We start from the raw sequence: 22,677 nt of genomic DNA, 5'->3' as shown, positions 1-22,677 counted from the left end.
AGGAGGCTGGCAGGTCAGCAAGGAGGCTGATACACTAATCCAGGCAGGATAAGATTAGTGACTGTATTAATGAAGTAGAAGTTTGGGATGGAAAGGACAGATTTTAGCCATGGTGTGAAGGTTGGACTGACAGGATTTAGTGATGGATTGAATATGTGGATTGAATAAGAGAGTATGGTCAAGAATAACACCAAGGTTACGGGGTTGTGAGACAGGAAGGATGGTAGTGTTGTCTACAATGATGAGAAACTCAGGGGGAGGACAGAGTTTGGGTGGGAAGGTAAGGAGCTCTGTTTTGGATGTGTTAAGCTTGAGGTGATGGGAGGTCATCCAAGTAGAGATGTCTTGAAGGCAGGATGAAATACGAGACTGCAGAGAGAGAGAGAGATCAGGACTGGAGATGTAGACTTGTGTATCATCCATATGGAGGTGGTAGTTGAAGCCATGGGAGCAAATGAGTTCTCCAAGGGAGTGGGTGTAGATGGAGAATAGAAGAGGACCCAGAACTGAACTTTGATGGACACCCACAGTTAGGGGGTAGGAGGCAGAGAAGGAGCCTGCGAAGGAGACTGAGAATGAATGACCATAAAGATAAGAGGAGAATCAGGAGAGGACAGTGTCAATGAAGCCAAGGTTGAATAATGTTTCCAGAAGAAGGAGGTGGTCTACAGTGTCAAAGGCAGCTGAGAGGTTAAAGCAGGATTAGAATGGAGTAGAGGCCATTGGATTTGGCAAGAAGGAGATCATTAGTGACCTCCTAGAGGGCTGTTTCTGTGGAGTGAAGGGGGTGGAAGCCAGATTGGATGTGATCTAGGGGAGAATTGGAAGAGAGGAATTGGAGACAGCAGGTGTAAACAACTTTCTCAAGAAGTTTGGAGAGAAATGGTAGCAGGGAGATGGGGCAATAACTGGAGGGAGTTGTGGGGTCAAGGGAAGGTTTTTCTAGGGTAGGGGAGACATAGGTGTGTTTGAAAGCAGTGGGGAAGAAGCCATTGAAGAGCCAACAGTTGAAGATGGCAGTTAGGGAGGGAAGAAGGGAAGGTGTGAGTGTTTTAAAAAGGTATGAAGGGATGGGATTAGAATCACAGGTGGAGGTGTTAGATTTAAAGAGGAGGTGAGAGATTTCATCTTGAGTTACTGCAGGGAACATAGGGAGAGTCAAAGAGGGTGGAGGATGAGAGGGAGATTGGAGGGGAGCAGGGGAGATTTTAGGGAGATCATGTCTGATGGTTTCAATTTTGTTGATGAAGTTTGTGGCCAGGTCATTAGGGGAATGAGATGGTCACGGGGGGGAGACAGGAGGTTTGAGAAGGGAGTTAAATGTCTGGAATAACTGGTGGAGATAGTGGGTACAGGAGTGAATTAGGAAGGAGAAGTATTGTTGTTGAGTAGTGGAGAGGGCCAAATTGAAGCAGGTAAGAAGAAATTTAAGGTGGACAAGGTCAGAGAGTTGTCTAAATTTCCTCCAACAGCTCTCCACAGCTCAGGCATCGAAGCAGAGGAAACATACTGTGGAGGTGATCCAGGGTTGTGGATTAGTGGTGCAAGACAGGCGGGGGGAAAGGGGAGCAAAGGAGGTCAGTTCAGTGGAGAGGGTGATGTTGAGTGTGTCTATTTGTGCATCAGGAGATGGCAGTTTTGGTATGGAGACCAAATGGGGCAGGTTGGCTGTAGAATATTGGAGGGGGGTTAAAAGAGCAGAGGTTTCTCTGGGGGAAAAGGACAGATTGGCAGGGGGTGGGTATTTGGGAAAAAGAGCAGATGAAGAGGTTGTGGTCAGGTAGAGGAATCTCAGAATTGGTGAGGGTAGAGATTGTACAGTTCCTGGAGATTATAAAATCAAGTGTGTGCCAATGGTGAGCCCACAACAAGTTGCCTTTTCAGTGACTGTTTGTGATCCTGTCAACAACAACAAGGAAGAGACTTTGTGAAGGCTCTACCTGAGAAAGATGATTGCTGGCCTGTAGGGGAAGAACATGGAGGGAGGCATGGCTTTCTCTCCCTGTTCTACCCACTAATGGGCCTGGACCAATCAATGACTACCAAGTGGAGCCCCAGCTGTGATGACTAAAGCAGAAAAAAAGTGCTCATTTTGAATCACCAGCGGTCACGCTGAAGCAGCAGAGAAGAATTACACCGGAGCAGAAGCATGCAGAGAAGCAAGAAGGAAGAATGCTGAGAGCATCACTTGGAAGCAGAAAGAAGAAGCAGTGGCCGAATGGGCTCCTTTGACTACAGACTGGTATTGGACCCTTGATGGAGTGAATGTGTGTGTGTATGGGTTACTACCTTGCACGGTGGTAAAACTAAGTAAAAAACTTTCCACAGTAACCTGGGTGATCAGAAGTGTAGTTTGACTTCTGCTATGTGTCACCGAGACTCCCCCTGTCCAGGAAGGTTCTGGCAAGAGTGAACCGGGAGTTCACAACAGTGCCCAAGTTGGTGAGTGTGCCAGGTTGGGTGGAGCAGGAGGAAGAATGTTGATCAAGTGCTTTAAAAACACTGGTCAGGAGTTTCTGCTTGATGTAGAGAGGAATTAGCACCCACTGGAGTATTTTGAGGAGAGAGAAGAGACTGGAGGCGGGACATGAGTCAGAAGGCTGATAGAGTAATCAAACCCATATATGGCAAGGCTTCGACCAGGGTGGTGACTGGCTGGAGAGGTAGGGATTGATTCAGGAAATGTTATAGAGACAAACCTGATAGAATTTGGTGACAGACTATTGCATTGTACTTTCCCAAGTGCTTAGTACAGTGTTCTGCACATAGTAAGAGCTCAAAAATTTACCATTGATTAAAGAAAGGAGGAGTCAAGGATAATAACATCCATGCTTATGGTCTTGAGAGATGGGGAGGTTGGTGGTTGTCAGCTGTCATGGGATAGATAGGTGGAGGAGAGGATTTGGGAAGGAAGATTAAAAGTTTTGTTTTGAACATGTTGACTTTGTGTCAGCAGGATATCCAGGTAGTGATGTCCTGAAGGCAGGAGGAAGTGTGAGATTACGGAGCGGGAGAGAGGTCAGGGCTGGAGTGGTAGACTGGCGAATCATCTGTGAAGGTGCAAATTAGCTATCCAAGGGAGTGAACAAAAAGGGATCCAGAACAGGGCCTTGAGGGACTCCCACAGAGAGGAGGTGGGAGGCAGAAGAATAGCTGGCCAAAGAGATGGAGGAGTGGTTAGAGAAGAAGAACCAGGAGAAAAAAGTGTTAGAAAAACCAAAATTAGATAAGTGTTTCCAGGAGCAGCAAGTGATCCACTCTATCAAAGACTTCTGTGAGAATCAAGGAGAATTAAGATAGGGTAGTATGCTTGTTTTGGCAAGAAGGAAGTTCATGATGACCTTAGAGAGAGCAGTATCTTTTCCACTTCCTCTTACCCTGCTCTCCCTGCCTTCTCTGCTCCCTCTCACCATGTCCACCCTGCCCTGCTCTTCCCCACCCAGCATGCTTCCCTCAGGGCTCAATGACGAGGGCACGGCTAAATTTAGAAGTATGATTTGGGAGTGAGTTGGAAGAAGGGGAAACATGGAGGGAGGGTGTGGGCGGGGTGAGGTGGCAACACCCTCAGGAGGAACAATCTTTGGGACAGTCCTGGTTGACCCCTGTCTTCCTGGTGTGGGCAGTTCCTAATTCCTTCATTCCAGCAGTAGACTCCGCCCAGTTTTATCCAGATCTGGATGGTAACACGTAACTCTGCCTAGGTTGCCTGTGGGCTGGGCAGGATCAGGTGGTGGGTAGGGGCTCTGCTTCATGCCCTATATGTCTCATGTCCTATAGCTTAGTGTCCCTGCAGGGCAAGTGAGTTTTGACCTCCTGATTCCCACAGTGTGGATTCCTCCCCCTTCCCCCGCTCCTCCCCCCCACCCCACCACACCCTTCCCTCCCCCTTGCCATGCCTGATTTGACTCCAGGCTACCCACTTCACACTCTTTTACTTTCATCTCCATCCACTTCCCACTTTTGCCAGGAGCTAGGAGGGGACTTACAGGCCTCAGCACCTGGGGAAAGGCCAGGAATTGGTAGGCTTCCTGTCAGGCAAACAAATCTAATCTATCAACTCATTTTCCAGAGAGACTCTTCCCCTTTCCCAAGTGGAGAGAATAGATTTTTCTCCTTTGCTGTCTGGCTGGTGAGTCAGTGGGGGAAGCAGGAACTGTGCTGAGGGGAAAGAGCAAGGCTTGGGGGCTGGTAGCCCCCAGAGGGCTTTAGAACCCAACAAAGGCTGACTGTGGTTAAGGACACTGGTACCGTGATTCTGGGGGACTTTTTGGCTGGGATTTTGGGCTGAAAAATCGGTAACTTTGCAACAGTATTCAGGCTATAGGAGGCATTCCACAAATGCCATGGAGGCTGGTGCTGGTAATAGAGGCCCATAATTTCTAATCAAATTGGTACGCATGGCAGGGACTCCCATATTGTATCAGTCGCTAGATCTGACAGCCACCCTGCCCTAAGCCTTCAGTGGGACCATGGCATATCTGGAGGTTGATCCATCAGTCAATCCTGTAGGAATGTGCACTTTTCTTAGGTGTGACCACATACATCCTTTTGCATCCATTTTCAAATGAAAAATCTGGGTCTTTTGGAACTCTTAAGAGCCACTGAGTATGTGGAATGTAAGCAACATTTACAAAAGAAGTAGATGATGGGCATTGTGTGGGTGCAGCCCAGTTGGTGGTGGTGATGATGGTGGAGGAGAACTGTTTGTCCAGTTTCCAGCTGGTCTGCCTCCTGACTCCTCTAGATATAGCACCTTAATGTCCACCACCTTTGTTTTAAGCCCCAGCCTCCCTGTGCCACAGCTCAAAAATGACATCCATGTTCCCAGGAACTCGGGAGGGGGACACACTAGCTCTGGAGCAAATTGGGGGATGGTGTCAGGGGACGCCCCTCCACCCCACAGCAACCCACCCTATGTTCCGGGGGGCTTCCGTCATAACACACAGAACATGACAATTTCAGAAGCAAAAGGCAAACGAGAGGTCGCAGACAAATGAAAATTTATTGAGACAGACAGAGATGCAACTATTTAGGACTACAGTTAAGCATTTACAATCAACCAAAGAGATTAGCAAAATGTTCACATTCCAGAGAAGTCTGTATGGAAAAGCATTCAGAATCTACGGTGCTATTCTACATTTCACCTACAGTAGGTACACCAACCCGAAACACTCAATATTTGGGTCTTCCATTACAACGTGACACACTTAACAGGAACGAATGTCAGCAGCATTGAGAAAGAAGTAGAAAAAGACCAAAATCACCTACTGTAGAAAGGGCTCCCTGCTCCAGGGTGGTCTCTGTGGGAAACGGATGGAATGGTGGGTGGAGAGAGCCCCTGGGGAGGCAGGGAAAGCATAATACGGTCAGTCAAAGCGATGCCTGGGACCATTCTGAGGGCTGCTGGCAAGAGGCAGCAGCCGATTCCATGCTGCCAAGGGGGTGGGGAGTTGAAAGGGATGCTACGAAACTCCTAAAACAGTATTAAAATATTCCCAGGCCTGCAACTCACACTGAAAATAGGAGGACAAGCTCAACAGGCAATAGAAGCGTCAGCTAACAAACCAGTTTTTATTTTTCAATAGAAACTTATGTGCGGAGCTGAAGAATACATAAATAATAAAGCTAATCCACTTGAAAGAGTGTTTTTAAATAAAAAGGAAGTCACCAAACTCCCCTAATAAATTAAGAAAGCAATAAATAGAAGGTCAGAACAATCACTAACGTGGTTTAACGGGATTTTCAAATAGCATGTGCAGAAGAGACATGCAAAGACTTCACTTATGGATTCTACTTTTGACTTCCCCAGAAGCCCAGGAGTTGGAGGGAGAGAAAAAAATGGAACTCTGCCACACACCTGGCCATTCTAAGTAAGAGATGGAAGAAGACCAAATGCTGATTTGAAAAAGCTATGTGGTGGCCCCATACAGGGCAGGAAAGGCGAAATGGATTTTGGTTCCCTGGCCTGCCCTCCCTTAGGGCACACTGACTGTGGGCTTCACTGATTTCGTGTTCTAATGAATCACAACAACTGAGCACACCCCTCTGAAAGCTGCATCTCTTTAACTCTGTGGAAGTCTCCCACAGAGCTTTCTTGTCTCTCAGTACCCTAATGCTAAGGATCTCTAAGGGCCCTCTTAATTTGACACTTGTCATAAGATAATTAGGCAAATTAAAATCAGCAGTTTCCCTGCCATTCCCTACCAGGCTTTACTGCTGAGTGCGATTGATCTGGATTGATCGTGTGGCCACTCTGCATGCCTTCCCAAAGGTCAGTGGGAGACAGTGGTGACCCTCTCTGATCTGAGGCAAGGGTTCTTTCAGGCCTGACATTCTGGAGATGGATTAACCATTTCCATATGATTTCATAGATTTAATCCAAAGGAAACTATTTGAAATGGGAGACACGTGATTTCTTCAAGTAATGTGTGACTTGGATCTCACCTCAGCAGGAGCCTTAGAGTTTGGTGGAATGTGGAAAAATGTCTGAATAATTCCAGCTGGAATTTGCATACAATCAAGAGGGACAGGGATGGTCTGCTGCTGTGACCAGTTAAACAAAGGACCTGGGAAAATGGGGGACCATTATTGGGTGCTGCCAGAGCCGACTGGGCCGAGACATGCTCTGCACACAGTAAGCGCTCAATAAATACGATTGAATGAATTAGGCCTCAGGTTGGTGAATGTGGTCTGGGGCTAGTCCTTGGAGCGGGCCACTGAGAGAGCAGGACGGGGAAGGTGCGGGCAGGAAAGAAAAGCTGCAGGCGTCGAAGCTTGGAACTGGAAGGCCGAGGGAGCAGGAGGAAGAGAATCAGCGGGAGATGAGCAGCAGAGGGAGCGTCTCATGGGGCTTGGAGAAGGCGTGGAGGAGGAGGAATCCCAGGAGTGGGAACTACAGTAGGCAGACTGGCCACCGGGTTCCAGAGTGGTTTGAGTGTGGGAGTTAGGATTTGTGTGGCAGTGGTGTTGGCCAGCGCTTGGCCAAGGGAACTTGTTTAGGCTTTGGACAGAATAATTGGGCTGAGCAACTTTTTGCCAAATGAAGGCAGGCAGCATGGGGTGGGGCTGTTGGGCTGCCCCACCCTTCCCCTCCCTCCCCTCCTGAAGCACATAGAGGTGGTGGCACTCAGGGAAGGGCAGCGTGATTCAGCATTGGCCAGCAGAGTTCTCTTCTTTTATCTCCTCCTCCCTGGCACAGACCACACTGTAAAGGGCATGTTTCTTTGCCTCAGTTGCCCAAGAAGGAGCAGCCAGCCTGCAGGTGACAGGCACATTTCTTTAGTTCAGAAAGGGGAACGAAAATTTAAGATTCATCATTCCAGAAAGAGCACGACAGGCTGGACAGGCTAATCCACAACTGAGATGGGATTTTTCTAGAGAGATTTTCTTAAGGGGTGTCTGAACACTTTCTCCATCTCTGTGTCTCGATCTAGTTCATACACACCAAAACAAACATCCACTCACCCACCTCGAGGACTTCAGCCACAGTCTCTGATGGAATATGTGGACCCCCTGGATTCAGGCTGCTGTTTTCAAGGAGCCAGAAGGAGTGACCAGAGGAGACTTGCTCCTGAATGACCAACACCCAGGCGAGGGGGCAGGGGAAGGTGAGACATGAGGCATCTGTATTCCCTAGCTCCTGCAGCGCATGAGGACACCAACCACCTAGCATAGGACTGGGGGATTTGCTACAACAGGTGATGCACACCAGCCACGGATGGCCAAGGACTGCTGAGGCTGTCTTACTTCACAAAACCAGACTCTTGTTATTTGTGTTTCCTGGGGGAGACTAGACTAGGATTTTTTAATGATGAAAGAGCCACTCTCCCTCTCCTCTTTCTGCTCCTATGGTGTCCCCTCAACCTGCCCCCCCACCCCCAAAAAAGGTAGTTGAAATTGGAGCTCCCTGGAAAATGAGAAAACCAATAAGCCCAAACCATAAATCTGAGGGAACCAAATGAAACAGAGAGACCTGGTGCCTGAGGTTCTCAGATACAATTGCAGAAATGCGGAGTGACTTGTGGAGGCTGTGCAAAACTCTGAGTTCTGGCGGCACCGGGGACTACCATATATACCCAACTTGGTCATCCTTGTCGTCGTCCTCATCTTCGTCATCCTCGTTGGCCGCCCTCGCGCGCACCTTGGACTTCCCGCCTTGGTCTTCCTGAGCCTCCTGGCGCTCATCATCAGGGTCGTCCAGGAGCACCACGGAGCTCCCGCTGCCATAGTCCCCCGATGTCTCCTGCTCTTCCTCTACATAAACACGGCCACAGCTCATATTGCTAGAGTCCTTGTGTTGTCCAGAGTGCTCTGGCATCAGCTGTGGCGTTTGGCCCTCACCACCCCTCTGGGAGGCTGTGAGAGCCAGCTATCACCTTCCTCATTTTACAGAGGAGGAAACGGAGGCTCAGAGAAGTCGGGTGATGACTTGCCAAGGTCACAGAGCTGGCTAGTAGCCAAGTTGGGACTCAAACTCGGGTCTCCTGACTCTCAGCCCTGGGTTTGTTCCACTAAACCACACTGCTTCTCAAACTGTGTCTAATTGTTTCTAATTCCCACCCATGTATTTTTCCCAGTGCTTTGTACATAGCACTTAATAAATACTATTACTGCTAAAAACTGGAAAAAACTCAGAAGTCAGTTTCCTCCACCAGGGTTTCCTGACTGCTCTCATTGACTTCATGCCTGGTTTTTTTTTTTTAAAGATATTTTTTAAAGTGCTTACTATGTGCCAGGCACGTTCTCTGTCTCTATCTCTGTCTGTCTCTGTCTCTCCCCTTTCTCTCCCTTTATCACTCACTCTCCCTTCCTGCTCTTTGTTGTCTCTTCCCACCTCTCTCTTGCTCGTGTTGGAAACCAAACCATGAGCTCTCCTCCTTTCCTTTTCTGCAAACTGTTCTTCTAAAACAAACCAACCCGGTGCAGGAACCATCATACTCTAATGTGGTTTCTGGCTTTTGAAGGATTTTCTTTAAAATTCTCAGTGGGCTTTTAAGAACTTGGTGTTAGAATGAAAACGTTGTCTACTGGTAGGGTGAGCAACTCTATCTCTGAGGAGGTGTGATGGTTGGGGGTGCCTGCTTGGGAACTGTTCCTCAGTGGGTACCAGAGAGAGTTCATGCCCTAGAACCGGACCCAGCCGTGGCTCCCTGAACCACTCACAGATGGGGCGGGCCTCAGTCTTACCCCCACCGCCGGATGCGGGAGAGCAGCCCTGAGAGTGAGGAAGAGGTGGGGGAAGAGAAAGTCATGGGGAGATGGGGGGAAGAGGAGAAGACAAACAAAATCTCTGCCTCCCTTAGTAGAGAGAGGCTTCTGGAGGCTGCAAGTCAGACCTGGTGCTGCTGCCACGGAAGGCAGTGGTAGGCTCTGGGTTGGGGAGGGGCTGCGGCTGCGTTGCCGCCAACCTGATTGTCTGCAAGCTAATTTAGCTAATAATTATGCAAAGCGGGCTCCCGGCTTCTCACGCAGTAGCACCCACAGGGTGATTTTTCCCATCCGGAAGCCCAAACGGCACCTCATCAGTGCTCGTCACCTGGGCTTTGGTTCCCATGGTGGCTCCGGCACCGGCCGAGAGCCCCATTTCCACCGTGTGGAGGCACACGCAGCGCCGGCGATGGCTGGTCCGGCATTTCCTCCCCCCGGGTCCTGCTTAGTGGCCCGACGGCTCCCGGGCTCCCTCGGGGCCGTGCGCAGGACTCACCACAGCTCACGGCTCCTGGTTTCCTCGACCCAGCCAGCTCGTTTCCATACTTATCGACACACCAGCACTGCCCAGTGCTCCCGTGGCACTGGGTGGCTTTGTAATAGCCCTCTTCCGTGCAGCGGGGGATGAAGACTCCTGGGAGGGGCAGAATCAGGCACACTGTCAACAGGGAGTCTGGAAGAGGCTGGCTCCTAGGGGGCCCACAACCCATTGCAATAATAACTGTGTCATTTGTTAAGCCCTTACTATGTGCCAAACACTGGGGTAGATCTCATGCAATCCGATCAGACACAGTCCCTGTCCCACATGGAGCTCACCATCCAAGGGCCAGGGGTATGAGTATTCAATCCCCATTTTTCAGAGGAGGAAATTGAGACACAGTTAAGTGACTTGTTCAAAGTCACACAACGGGTGAAAGGCGGAGTTTGGATTAGAACCCAGGAGTCTTGATTCCCAGTCTTATATTCTTTCCACCAGACCATGCTTCTCCTCTTAGTGTCCCAAACGGTACTGATAGAGCCAGATTGCCCCCTTAAGAGTCCCTATCGAGACCATATAGCCTAAATTTCAATTGCCGTCATCCTCTCTGTCTCTGTCACCATAAGTCAGCAGAGGTCACTGGAACTTTCATGTTTCTGCAGTTACTGAAAACATTCAGAGTGGGCCTTTGCTCCTACGTATTCTGGACCTTTGTCATAGGAAGCCCCTGCCTAGAACCCTTGGATTTTTTCTTTAGGTAAAACCTGTCAGAAATGTTCCTGCCCAAAGTAATTTACCCCTTGTCATCGACGGAAAGGTGGTGTCACAGACGATAGGTCTACCAATTCTGTTTTATTTTACTGTCCCAAGTGCCTCGTACAATGCCCTGCACACAGTAAGCACTAAATAAATGCCACTGATGATCACATAGACAGCAAAAGGTCTCAATTTGTGTGTGTGTGTGTGTGTATGGAAATACAGAGAGAAAAGTAAGACAGAAAGGGGAAAACAGTTCTCTCCATTTCACCCCACCCTTCTTCCTTCCCAAACCTGGAATGAGAGCCCTGTGCCTTCCCCTAGGCCACAGTGACCTATGCTTCAGCTGGCACCCCAGAGAACTCACAAAAACACCTGTTCCAGCAGTTTCACTATCCTGTCGAACCAAGCTGGTGGGACACTCACCTGACCCACACTTCATTTATGGGGAATAAACTCACCTCTTTAGATCAAAATTCATTCATTCAATAGTATTTATTGAGTGCTTACTATGTGCAGAGCACTGTACTAAGCACTTGGAATGAACAAGTCGGCAACAGACAGAGACAGTCCCTGCCGTTTGACGGGCTTACAGTCTAATCGGGGGAGACGGACAGATAAGAACAATGGCAATAAATAGAGTCAAGGGGAAGACCATCTCATAAAAACAATGGCAACTAAATAGAATCAAGGCAATGTACAATTCATTAACAAAATAAATAGGGTAATGAAAATATCTACAGTTGAGCAGACGAGTACAGTGCTGAGGGGATGGAAGGGAGAGGGGGAGGAGCAAAGGGAAAGGGGGAAAAGAGGGTTTAGCTGCAGAGAGGTGAAGGGGGGGTGGTAGAGGGAGTAGAGGGAGAAGAGGAGCTCAGTCTGGGAAGGCCTCTTGGAGGAGGTGAGTTTTAAGTAGGGTTTTGAAGAGGGGAAGAGAATCAGTTTGGCGGAGGTGAGGAGGGAGGGCGTTCCAGGACCGCGGGAGGATGTGGCCCAGGGGTCGACGGCGGGATAGGCGAGACCAAGGGACGGTGAGGAGGTGGGCGGCGGAGGAGTGGAGCATGCGGGGTGGGCGGTAGAAAGAGAGAAGGGAGGAGAGGTAGGAAGGGGCAAGGTGATATAGAGCCTTGAAGCCTAGAGTGAGGAGTTTTTGTTTGGAGCGGAGGTTGATAGGCAGCCACTGGAGTTGTTTAAGAAGGGGAGTGACATGCCCAGATCGTTTCTGCAGGAAGATGAGCCGGGCAGCGGAGTGAAGAATAGACTGGAGCGGGGCGAGAGAGGAGGAAGGGAGGTCAGAGAGAAGGCTGACACAGTAGTCTAGCCGGGATATAACGAGAGCCTGTAGCAGTAAGGTAGCCGTTTGGGTGGAGAGGAAAGGGCGGATCTTGGCGATATTGTAAAGGTGAAACCGGCAGGTCTTGGTAACGGATAGGATGTGTGGGGTGAATGAGAGAGACGAGTCAAGGATGACACCGAGATTGAGGGCCCGAGAGGGGATAGAACCCGTTTCTAACCCCAGCTACCCAAGTGACACACATTTGCATCATTAATCTCCCCCAGTTTCAGGCACAGCCCTGCTGTTGGTCCAGTGGAAAGAGCTCTGCTCTGGGAATAAGGAGACGGGTTTTTTTTTTTATCCCCAGGAATGCTCGTAGCTGGCTAATGGGGGTGAAGACTGCCCATGCCCAATAGTTGTTCGTGGCATTCTGTGCCTTAGCAAGAACACAATTGGCAGGGATGAGAGAGTACAAGTAGCACTGAAGAAGACACTAGGAGTAGCATCAGTTCCTCTGGGAGGGAGACTCTATCCATCAATATTTCGGATGTCCTGTCAATGATGAATTCCCAGACTCTGTTTCCTGAACGTTGTTCTTTCAGATAGCCCAACAAGCTCACGAGGAGCTTTCCTTCCTAAGTTGGTAACCTGAAACCATACTCACCCAGAAGATTCTTTCCTCTAGTCAGCTTTTGAATCCTATTCATTTCATTCTGGCAGGGGAGACCTAGAATACAAAGGACGAATGTCATTTCAGCCTCATTCTTGACAGGAAATGTCAGCTGAATGGACTTCTTGCACTGCTACTGTACAACTAAGCAAGTGGGTCGTGTGAGCAATGAGATACAGACTATGCAGGGTGAATGCCTGGATTTTCTGCGGCAGCTCACTTTGAAGGAAAACCCTTCCCTTTTCTCATTAGGGACCTACAGATGACTGATTCACATTTCATAGCAGGGCAGCCAGGTGAAAAGACACAGGAAATGCACCGGGAGATTGGTAAAAATAATTAAAATCATGAGGTGCCAACTGGGCCTTCTTCAGCAACTTGTCCAATTCACATATGTTTAACGCCCTGGACTCCTGCAGCGTCTGTCCCCTGAACGGCTCAATTTACCCTCATTGCATTCCCAGTGAGGTAGCCAATGGCTACTCTCAGTCACCTCATTTCAGAGATTAGAAATCTCTAGTCCAGAGAGGGAGAGGCTTCACCCAGGGTCTCACAGCAAGGCCCTGGCACCAGTGAGCCATCCTGCCTCTTTTAACAGGTTTGCCAGGGTGGATCTAAAATAGCAGTTCCCCCCAGACATAGACAGATCCATGGAAAGATGTTAAATACCAGAACAGGCAGGCACAATTTCTGCAAGGAAAATACTTGGCATGAGAATGCTCCTCTGCTCATCTGATGTGAACTGGTACTCACCCTGAGTGAAGAGTGGCTAAATATGACAATGTAGCTGGGGCCAGGTTGGGCAAAGGCCTCCAGAACCCTGTTCTCCTGCATAGGGAGAGGCAGGAGAGGAACCCCCTTCTCTCAGAGCTATATGTGGGACTCTAGACTGTAAGCTATAAGCTCTGCTGTACTGTACTTTCTCCCGAGTGCTTAGCACAGTGCTCTGCACCCAGTAAGCATTCAATAAATACCACTGATTGATTGATGTGGGCAGTCCAAAGGGTTGCCTCAGCAAACAACACCAAGGAGCACTCCTGGAGGGGAGGTGAGAAGGAGGGGTAGTGAGTCTGTTGCTGTTGTCCCCCAACCTCCTCACACCCTTCCCGCCCCTGCCTCAAGCTCTTGTCTGGGTATTTTAACAACCGCCTTAAGGCCTGGAGAATGAGGTTCAGTCACATTATCCAGTTCCAGGAGACAGGACTTTGTCCTTGGGCATCATGTCAACCCCTATTTGGCTGGCTCCCGGACCCCTACCAGGCCTTGGGCCTACCGCTAGCTCCGTACCTCCTGGCTTCTGGAAGCAATAGCACCACTCGTTGTTGGACAGCTTGCCGTCCTTGAAGGAATCGCAGGAGTTGAAGAGGGGCTTGATGCACGGCTCGTACTTCTCCAAGTAGATGGTGTTGATCTCTGAGTGGTCCAGAAGGAGGTCATAGTTCATGTCCAGCTTGTTGAACATCCAGCCCAGGGAGTCCTTGCAGATAGGCAATATGCTGGTGTCGAATCCTGGGGAACAGGGAGAGGGGAGGGGTCAGTCCGGCCAGGACCAGCCCCTGGGGGAGCCATTATGTCCTCCCCCGGCTTCATCTCTAGACTCAGAGTAGCCAGAGACTTGCCTGCAGCAAATGTGCAGCACCCACCCCCTCACACCGCTGCCCCAATGCAGCCCCATAAAAGTCTCCCGAGATTCCAGCGGGGAGGGCAAACCACAGAGCTCATTCAAACAATTTCCAAGAAATAAGGTGGATCTGTGTGGGCCACATTAAAATGATCACTGGGGCCCCCTTCTCCCGGGGAGGCGGGACCGGAGATGGAGTGGGATTGGCAGGGCCTATTCATTCATTCATTCAATGAAAGCCCCCTGAAAGTCCCCCGAGGGCTACACCTCAGGTTGGGCAGCAGAGCACCCTGGGGGTCATGGAGGGTCTGCAGAGTCCGGGGCAGAATGGGTACCTACCACACAGGGCTGAACGCCCACCTGGGAGTTTGGAGTCGACACCTGGGTTGGCATGAGAACTGGCAGCTCAACCCCAAGTGCCACACTCCAAGGGCAGAGTCTCTGCTGTTCCTGCTACGGCTGAGAGGAGGGGACCCGGGGAACTGCAGCCACCTGGACAGCTGACCCCTCAAAGTGTGTGTATGCTGAGGTGAATGCTTCGCCCAGAAAATGTCCCAGCTGGGGCTGTCCCTGTGCCAGCTCTAGATGTTACACCGACACCTCCTTCCAGAGTCCGGGGGTCCATGTTCTGATTCTAGGGGCCTCGCTTCTCTGTCCAGGTCTGCTCTGCTCTGTTCTACTTGGCCTACCTGGTCAACTTGCTCTACCCTGCTCTTCTCTGCCCTGCTCTGCCCTGCCCTGTTCTGTTCTGGTCTACTCGACCCTGCCCTGCTCTGCTCTGTCTTTCCTTGCCCTATTCTGCTTTGCTCTGCTTTTCCCTGGTTTGTTCTACTCTACTCAACCCTGCTCTATCCTGCTGTGCTCGGCTCTGCTCTTGTCTCCAGCTTGCAAAGCTCCTGCCTGGGCCTGTTGTAGCAGAGACCCTATTCTCTCTGGGAGCAAATGCCCGGAATGACTGATAGCTGGGATCTGGCTGCAAACAGCTCATGGCACATCAGGGAGGGGCTGTGTTTAGGATTTCTAAGACAATTCTAGCCTGGTTTAACAGCAAATCCATCCACGAATGAGGTGAAGCTCAGCCTTTCTCCATGGCTGTCCTATGGGACAGCACCTCACCCAAGTTCCAAATCCATGTCTGATCTTCACCCGGTCTCCCAAAACGGAGCCAGCTGGGAAAAAACCCATCCTCTGAGAACTGCAGGACAGATGGGCCGGACTTCATTTTGGGCTCATTTCTAAGTGATCTGGTCACTTTGGTCACGTGGTAGCGTGGCCGTGCCCTCAAGAGCTGGTGAATGATGGCTGCAATAAAACTGGCCCTGGGGGAGATGGCTAACTTGTCTCAAGTTCTTCTGAACCAGAGAGCAAGAATCTCATCAAGTGGATCTCCTTGGGGAAGGTCAGTTTGGGATTGGATGTGGCCACAGGGGTCCATTTTGATGGACTGAGGTCATCCTGTGCAGACTCACATCACAAGTGGAAGTGGGATGCTATTTAAACTGGGTTCTCAGTAGGGCAGGACAAGTCAGGATAGGGCAAAAGAGAACAGGACAGAACCTGGTGGGATGGGGCAGGACAGGACAGGGTGGGGCAGGGTGGGACAGGACAGGGAGGGACATGGAGCAGGGAGTGACAGGGAAGTCAGGGGGACAGGGGTGGAGAGGGCAGGATGGGGCAGGGCAGGGCAGGACAGGGGCAAGCTGAAATTTAGCAGGAGTTCACAGTTCACCAGTAATTTAGCTTCAGAGAGCTGTGCACTGCAGGGGGTGAGGAGGTGCTGAAAGAGGATAAAACATGCAGACAGACAGTGCAGGCATGGGGCTCTGGGCCTGAGGCATGGGTGGACAGCTCCCAGAAAACCTTTGGAGAATGGGTTTGGACTGGCAGCCCACTTCCAAGAATCAGAGATAGAATAGTGAGGGAGAGAGACTTGGGAGGAGGGAGGCTAGGGAGGAGGAAAGTGTGAACAGAGCTAAGAGGTTAAGGAAGTGGGGAAAGGAGGGGGTCACAGCAGGCCTGGGGATGGTGTGATTGTGTGAGGGGGAAGCCCTTCTGTCAGTGCAGCTCTAGAGTAGAGTCTGCTCAATCTCAGGTGAGACCCACCCTGCTGTTTCTCTGGGGCCATCAGCCCTTCGAGCCACTGTCTGCCTTCCTGCCGGTCCCTGAGTTGGGAGGCTCAGAGATAGACCACTCCATGTGTCTTCCCTCCTGGAACTAGACTTAGGCCAGGCAGTCTGCCAGGCCAGGCAGTTGCCCAGGCAACTGAGGCCCAGAGCCCACCACTGTGGGGAGAAAAAACCCTCTTGATTTCAGTACGGCAAGGGACACTAAGCAGGAAAGTGGGACGTTTGGAACTTTGGGAGGGCCGAGAGAAGCAGGGCCCTGGAACTGCTCAGGTCTGGGAAGGCACCCAGTGACCTCAGGAATTGGGATTCTAGAAACGGTGGTGCTCTTAGGCCAAACTAGAGCTCTTGGCTTTCCTTCCCCGGAGAGTGCCTGGGATTTGGTCTAAAAGGAAGTTCCTCAGGAGACCCGGCAGTCTGGGTGGGTGGGAAAGGAAAAGTCTCCTCTGGAAGAGGGAGTCTTTTGCCCTTGAAAGGGAGAAAGTGCAAGGGAACGGTTGCGTTCCCCAGGATGCCCCCAGGAAAGCAGAGGGTCATAGGGAGGTGGAAGTATTAGACCTAGGGGAAGCCAGTTTGGACAGGAATTATGTTTGTACTCTGCTTGACTAACACATTGAAAATATGGCAAGAAGACTCCTAAAGATTACAGAGATCTCTGATCTTGGCGTCTGCCTGTGGTAGGGCTGGAGGAGAGGCTCCAGGTGCCAGGGAGACACCCGTACCTGGGTAGCTAAGAGAGGGAGCCTTTTCTCCATGAGCTTCCTGCAGCCAGATCTGGGAAGGGGGCTGCAATGAACCCCTTGCCTTCTGGAAAATCCCAGGCTTGAAACAAGGGGTAGTATCAACAATGGGAATGGGGATTCGGGTTGGCTAGGCAGAGATCCCCAGATCTGGCTTATCTGAGAAGGGAAGAAGTCGATGGCTTTAAGACCCAGGAGTGGCGAACAGGAGTCCTAGTGCTCCTAAAGTGACTCCGAGGGTTATTTTGATGGGGTTTAGGGCTGAAATGTCGCATTGCCTCAAGACCCCCAAATCATGGCTCTTCCAGGGATTTCATTTAGGTTTTGCCCAGATCATCCAAGTAACCTCTTTCAAAGGAGGGCCACAGTAGGGATTGGGTTGAGAAACAATTCTGAGAACAGAGGGTATGGTGGGCCTGGAGTGCTGTAAGACGTTCCTCAAACCACCCCAGCCCAGGGCGCTCAGAGGAACCCTGCACCCAATTTTCACAGTCCTTCTTGCAAACACATCAATTTCCAGGAAATGCCTCCTGGACCTGGCCAGGCCCTTAACACAGAACCACCATGGATGTCCAAGGGCCACCCTGAAAAGTCAGCACTTCTTGCTTGATGCAATGAGACAGCTGCTGGGGGTGGGGGATGCTGTGCAGCAAAGTGAGTGGTCGAATGGCTCTGACAGGGTCTCCCTTCCTCCTCTCTCGCCCCGCTCCAGTCTATTCTTCACTCCGCTGCCCGGCTCATCTTCCTGCAGAAACGATCTGGGCATGTCACTCCCCTTCTTAAACACCTCCAGTGGTTGCCTATCAACCTCTGCTCCAAACAAAAACTCCTCACTCTAGGCTTCAAGGCTCTACATCACCTTGCCCCTTCCTACCTCTCCTCCCTTCTCTCTTTCCACCGCCCACCCCGCACGCTCCGTTCCTCTGCCGCCCACCTCCTCACCGTCCCTCGGTCTCGCCTATCCCGCTGTCGACCCCTGGGCCACGTCCTCCCGCGGTCCTGGAACGCCCTCCCTCCTCACCTCCGCCAAACTGATTCTCTTCCCCTCTTCAAAACCCTACTTAAAACTCACCTCCTCCAAGAGGCCTTCCCAGACTGAGCTCCTCTTCTCCCTCTACTCCCTCTACCACCCCCCCCTTCACCTCTCTGCAGCTTAACCCTCTTTTCCCCCCATTTCCCTCTGCTCCTCCCCTTCTCCCTTCCCATCCCCTCAGCACTGTACTCGTCTGCTCAACTGTAGATATTTTCATTACCCTATTTATTTTGTTAATGAAATGTACATCGCCTTGATTCTATTTAGTTGCCATTGTTTTTATGAGATGTTCTTCCCCTCGACTCTATTTATTGCCATTGTTCTTGTCTGTCTGTCTCCCCCGATTAGACTGTAAGCCCGTCAAACGGAGGGGACTGTCTCTATCTGTTGCCGACTTGTTCATTCCAAGCGCTTAGTACAGTGCTCTGCACATAGTAAGCGCTCAATAAATACTACTGAATGAATGAATGAATGGTACCTCTCTGCCCTCAGGCCTCCTGTGCGGTTGGATGGGGTGATCAGGGGGAGGCCCAGATCAGAGCTTCCTGGATTCTGTGAGTGCACCCTTTGTATTTGCAACAGCTGGTTTTGATGCCTGGAGGATGACTGGGCCTGACTGACCTTTGTCCCCTGTGAGGCAAAGGGCACCAGAATGGGCAGTGGCCACCAAGGCCATCACCAATGCTTGGGCTGGGACAGGCATCCTCTGATGTTAACCTTTCTCCATCCTGACTGGGAACTCTTCGTGGCCTGACTGACTTTTCCTCACGGGCACCATGTTGGAGGCTGGGGGCATGGCGGCTTATGCTTTGATGGCGAGCTTGCTGCTCTCTTGTTCTTCTTCAAGGCTCCCGGTCCCCAGATCCTTATTGCTCGAGTCATGTTCCTGGGATATCAGAGCAATCAGCTATCTGGCTGTCAGGCTCTGTGTGTATGGGGTGGTGCTGAGAGTCATGGCGGGCAGGGAGCGCTCAACCTGTAGCTCTGATTAAAACCACTAGATAGAAAAGCCCTTTCCCATCCCGATGGATCCTGGATCCGGGTGCGTGTTTCTGAATTCATGTCTCCATGGGCTGCAGCTGGACCAAGAATGCATGTTGCCAAGGACTGCATTGATTGGGGCTGGGGCCGACACTTCCCACCCCCTACTGCTCTAGCTGGTGGTCAGTGACCACTTCAGCTTCCCATCCATGGCTCCCCAGCCCAGGCCCACCACCAATACCGCCACTGCACACATGCTCAGAAAGTGCTTTCTCACTGCCTTGTGCTGAGTCCGAGTTGGCCAGTTTGGTGACGCGGTTGGCATCAGCATGAACCACTCTGAACCAGTCCTTCAGCCGCGACGCCAGGCTCCTCAGTTCCTTGTCAGCACAGGCTGCAGGGGTGAGAGGGACAGAAAAGTGATCAGACTGAGGGGTTGTTCACGGTAACACCTGTGCTCAGCTTTACACACAACTGTTGATTACCTCTTTCAGGGAAACCAGGGCTGGCCCAAGGCTCGCTGCCTCTCCCCCCAACCCCCACCCCCTGCACAGTCCTAGGCTCTGGGGCAGTTATAGGCTCAGAACAAGGACTGCAGCCAGGCAGCTGGGAGCTAGCAGTAGAGCAAGGAATGCATTCTAGCCAGGAACTGCTTATTCCCCAAGCTCGGGTTGATTCAGGGCTTTTGCCAGGAAAGGACAAAATCTGTTCCTTGAAAAAAACTGTCATGTTCTTTCAGTCCAACTACAAATGAGGCTCTGCAACCTCTAAAGACCATCACAGAGCCTTCTTGTTAGCCAGATAAATGCAGTCACGTCTCGCTTCCCTCCCGCGCTCTGACTCAGGGAAGATGTAATTTAGCTGTCCTCTCGGGCTGAGAGATTCATACTCTGGTAGCTCGGGCATTTGAGAACTGGCAGAAGTGGAAGTGGCTATGAAAGAGGGCTCCAATTCTGCCTGGTCTGAAGTCAGCAGCGGTTCCATGTGGCCTGGAGGAAAGAGCATGTACCTGGGAGTCAGAAGCCCCGGCTTCTAATTCCAAGGTCACCATCTGCCTGCTGTATGATTTTGAGCAAGATACTGGGCCTTCAGTTTCCTCATCTGTAAAATGGGGATGACACCTGCTCTTCCATCCCCTTAGACTGTGAGGCCCATGTGGGATGGGGACTGTTTCCAATCTGATGATCTTGTATCTACTCCAGGGCTTGGCATGTACTATGTGCTTGATGAATATTATTATTGTTATATAATACAGGGACACTCTGGCCTAAAGCTCAGTCTCCAGTTTAGGTGTGCTTTGTAGGAAAGCAGAACAATCTGTTTAACCCTGGAGAGGCAGGTGGCCCAGGCTGTGTCTGGGTCCAGCCTAAAACCTTCCTGCAGCTAGCCATCTTCCAGAACAAGCCTCTGCACCTGCCAGTGGAGCTGGGGGTGGGGAAGAGAATGTATTGAGGAGAAGGAGGAGCAAAAGGAGGAGGAGGAGGAAGAAGGGAGAGAGGGCTGGCTTTCAGTCAGTCAGCAGAACAGTTTGGGATGATCCAGGCATGAAGACCAGTCCCCCAGGGGCAGACCTACCACTCTGTTAATCAAATCAAAACCATTAATTAAGCCACCAAGGAAATCCCAGAAACAGTGGTGTCTGACAGAAATAGGATCTGTGGAAGGGAAACCAGCTGTGAGGTGGCAGAGATGACATGACTGAGTGCAGTCAGGGCCTGGTCCCTGGTTGGTGTCCCCCAGCCTCCATGGTGGATCATGGTGCCTGGCTGACAAGGCCTCAGCTTTCCCAGTAGAACCAGAGGATAGGCTGGGAGGGATGCTGACAAACACTGGTGACTAGTCACATGGTGACCACTGACCTCAATGGCCTTTGGGCCAGGTACCCAGCATGCTCTCAGTGTACCAGCGCAGAATGATTGGGAGTCTCTTGCTTCCCCATCTCTGGGGTCCCTCAGGCTTGCTCACAGGGGGCTCCAGGATGCCCGCTTTCAAAACCACGCCTCTCAGACCACCAAATGAGCAGGGCACCCTTGAGGAGTCATCCAACCGAGGCTCAAGGCCACCTTCTGGGAGAAGAGATGTCTTCTGGGGTGGGATTGGGCTCAACATGATTCCTGGTGCTTGGAACCACACTGCAGTCACAGCAGAAGGGGAACGCAGTTCCCTCGAAGCCAGTCAGAGCTGTGGACACACCCCATTTGGTCCCTGAGAATTGGAATGGACAGCTACTACTTCTCCCATTACCTGCCCACTGACACGCTGACCTGAAGACACTGTCTCCCTGCTGACTAGGCTGCCCCATGGACCCTGTCTTCTTGCTAGCCTTGTTGACTGTCTTCTCCCCAGCCTCGTTGACCCATGGGCACTACCTCCTTACAGTCTATGCTGACCCATGAACCCTGCCTGCCCCCAGCCACACTGACCCATGGACATGACCACCTCCACTTCCTGGAGAAATGATTGCCTTTCTGGCCCCATGGATGAATCTGTCTGTTGTGAATGACTGAACCCAAACAAATGTTGCAAGATCTGCTGATTAATCAGAAGATCAAGATCTCTCTATGCCACTTCCGGCAGCCCTGAAATCTTGGAAAAAATGAGACCTGTAGACCAAGCTGGAATTATCGATGTGGGTGAGCAAAAGAGGTGGAACCAGAGGTGGGAGCCCCCAATCTTGGCTATGATGGGTATTCGCTGTGCGGACGGAGGGGCCACCCAGCCGATGAGTGTGCCTCCCCCAACTCTCCCTACCTGCCACCCTCAGAGAGCTGGCGACCAAGGCAAGGGCTCAGAGAGATTGTTTCCAGGGTCGCAGCCATATCATTACCTGTCAATAACTCAAGGACCAGGCAGAAACCCCAAAAACTGTCAGAGAGGTTGTGTCTCCCTCAGAACTAATGCTCGCAGGGGGTGAGGGCAAGCAGGGGTTGCTGCTGCTGACTGAGTTCAGAGAGCCTTAGTTCCATAGCTGCAAACTGCCCCCAGCCCCTGAACCACCATTGTGCAAGGCACGCTGTTGGCTTCAGGAGGACTGGGCGAGAAAACTGTGAGTGGCTCAGTGCTAACCCTCACCACTAATGAAAACCAACTCAAGCGCAACTCCTGCTGAGGTTGGCATGCCCCATACCTGCCCTCCAAAATGTCATACATAAATAGGCGGTCCAGGATATCGGTTGTTTGGGTGCCGAAGTGGCAGCAGCATCCGGGATGGATGAGCAGCCATATTTAAGACATCCCTGCTCGCTCCAAATGAGGAAAGGGGCTAGAAATGTGTTCCTAAAAATCCTCTGACTTCCCAGCTGACAGTGTTGGTCAGTGATTGAACCTGGAAAGTTCAATACATCAATCCATGGTATTTATAGAGCGCTTACTGTGTGCAGAGCACTATACTAAGCAGTTGGGAGAGTACATTTGAGTCAATAGTCACTAACCCTGCCTTCAGGGGGCTTTCAATCTAGCACATCAAAATAAATTAGATGAAAGGGAAGCCATCAATCAATGGTATTTATTGAGTGCATAGTGTGTGCACAGCACTGTACTAAGCACTTGAGAAAGTACAATGCAACAGAGTCGTTAGACACCAGACCTCCCCACAGTCTAGAGGTGTAAGCTCGTGGGCAGGGAATGTGTCCATTTATGTTTGCATTGTACTCTCCCAAGCACTTAGTACAGTGCTTCGCACAGAGTAAGCGCTCAATAAATACGACTGAATGAAAGCAGACATTTATTTAAATGAATAATTTACGTATGTGTACATAAGTTCAGTGGGACAGATTATAAGGATAAGTACTG

At 50.9% G+C, this 22,677-nt stretch overlaps 1 protein-coding gene across 1 annotated transcript in view; it reads right to left on the bottom strand.

Annotated features, from left to right (window-relative positions):
* Positions 1-4,983: 4,983 nt before the first annotated feature.
* SPOCK1 (SPARC (osteonectin), cwcv and kazal like domains proteoglycan 1) overlaps positions 4,984-22,677 on the bottom strand; it is a 448,756-nt gene continuing 431,062 nt past the window's right edge. Inside the window, exons 7-11 of the mRNA XM_029051596.1 lie at positions 19,163-19,279; positions 13,675-13,896; positions 12,382-12,444; positions 9,704-9,841; positions 4,984-8,253 (exon numbers count right to left, since the gene is read on the bottom strand). Coding sequence (XP_028907429.1) covers positions 8,063-8,253; positions 9,704-9,841; positions 12,382-12,444; positions 13,675-13,896; positions 19,163-19,279 — 731 coding nt within the window. The 3' untranslated portion in view covers positions 4,984-8,062. The remainder of the gene's footprint in view (positions 8,254-9,703; positions 9,842-12,381; positions 12,445-13,674; positions 13,897-19,162; positions 19,280-22,677) is intronic.

The sequence above is a fragment of the Ornithorhynchus anatinus genome, chromosome X1, assembly GCF_004115215.2.
Source record: "Ornithorhynchus anatinus isolate Pmale09 chromosome X1, mOrnAna1.pri.v4, whole genome shotgun sequence".
In the NCBI taxonomy this organism is placed as follows: Eukaryota; Metazoa; Chordata; class Mammalia; order Monotremata; family Ornithorhynchidae; genus Ornithorhynchus; species Ornithorhynchus anatinus.
The sequence above is the reverse complement of the archived record's forward strand: the minus strand, read 5'-3'. Positions and strand labels throughout refer to the sequence as shown.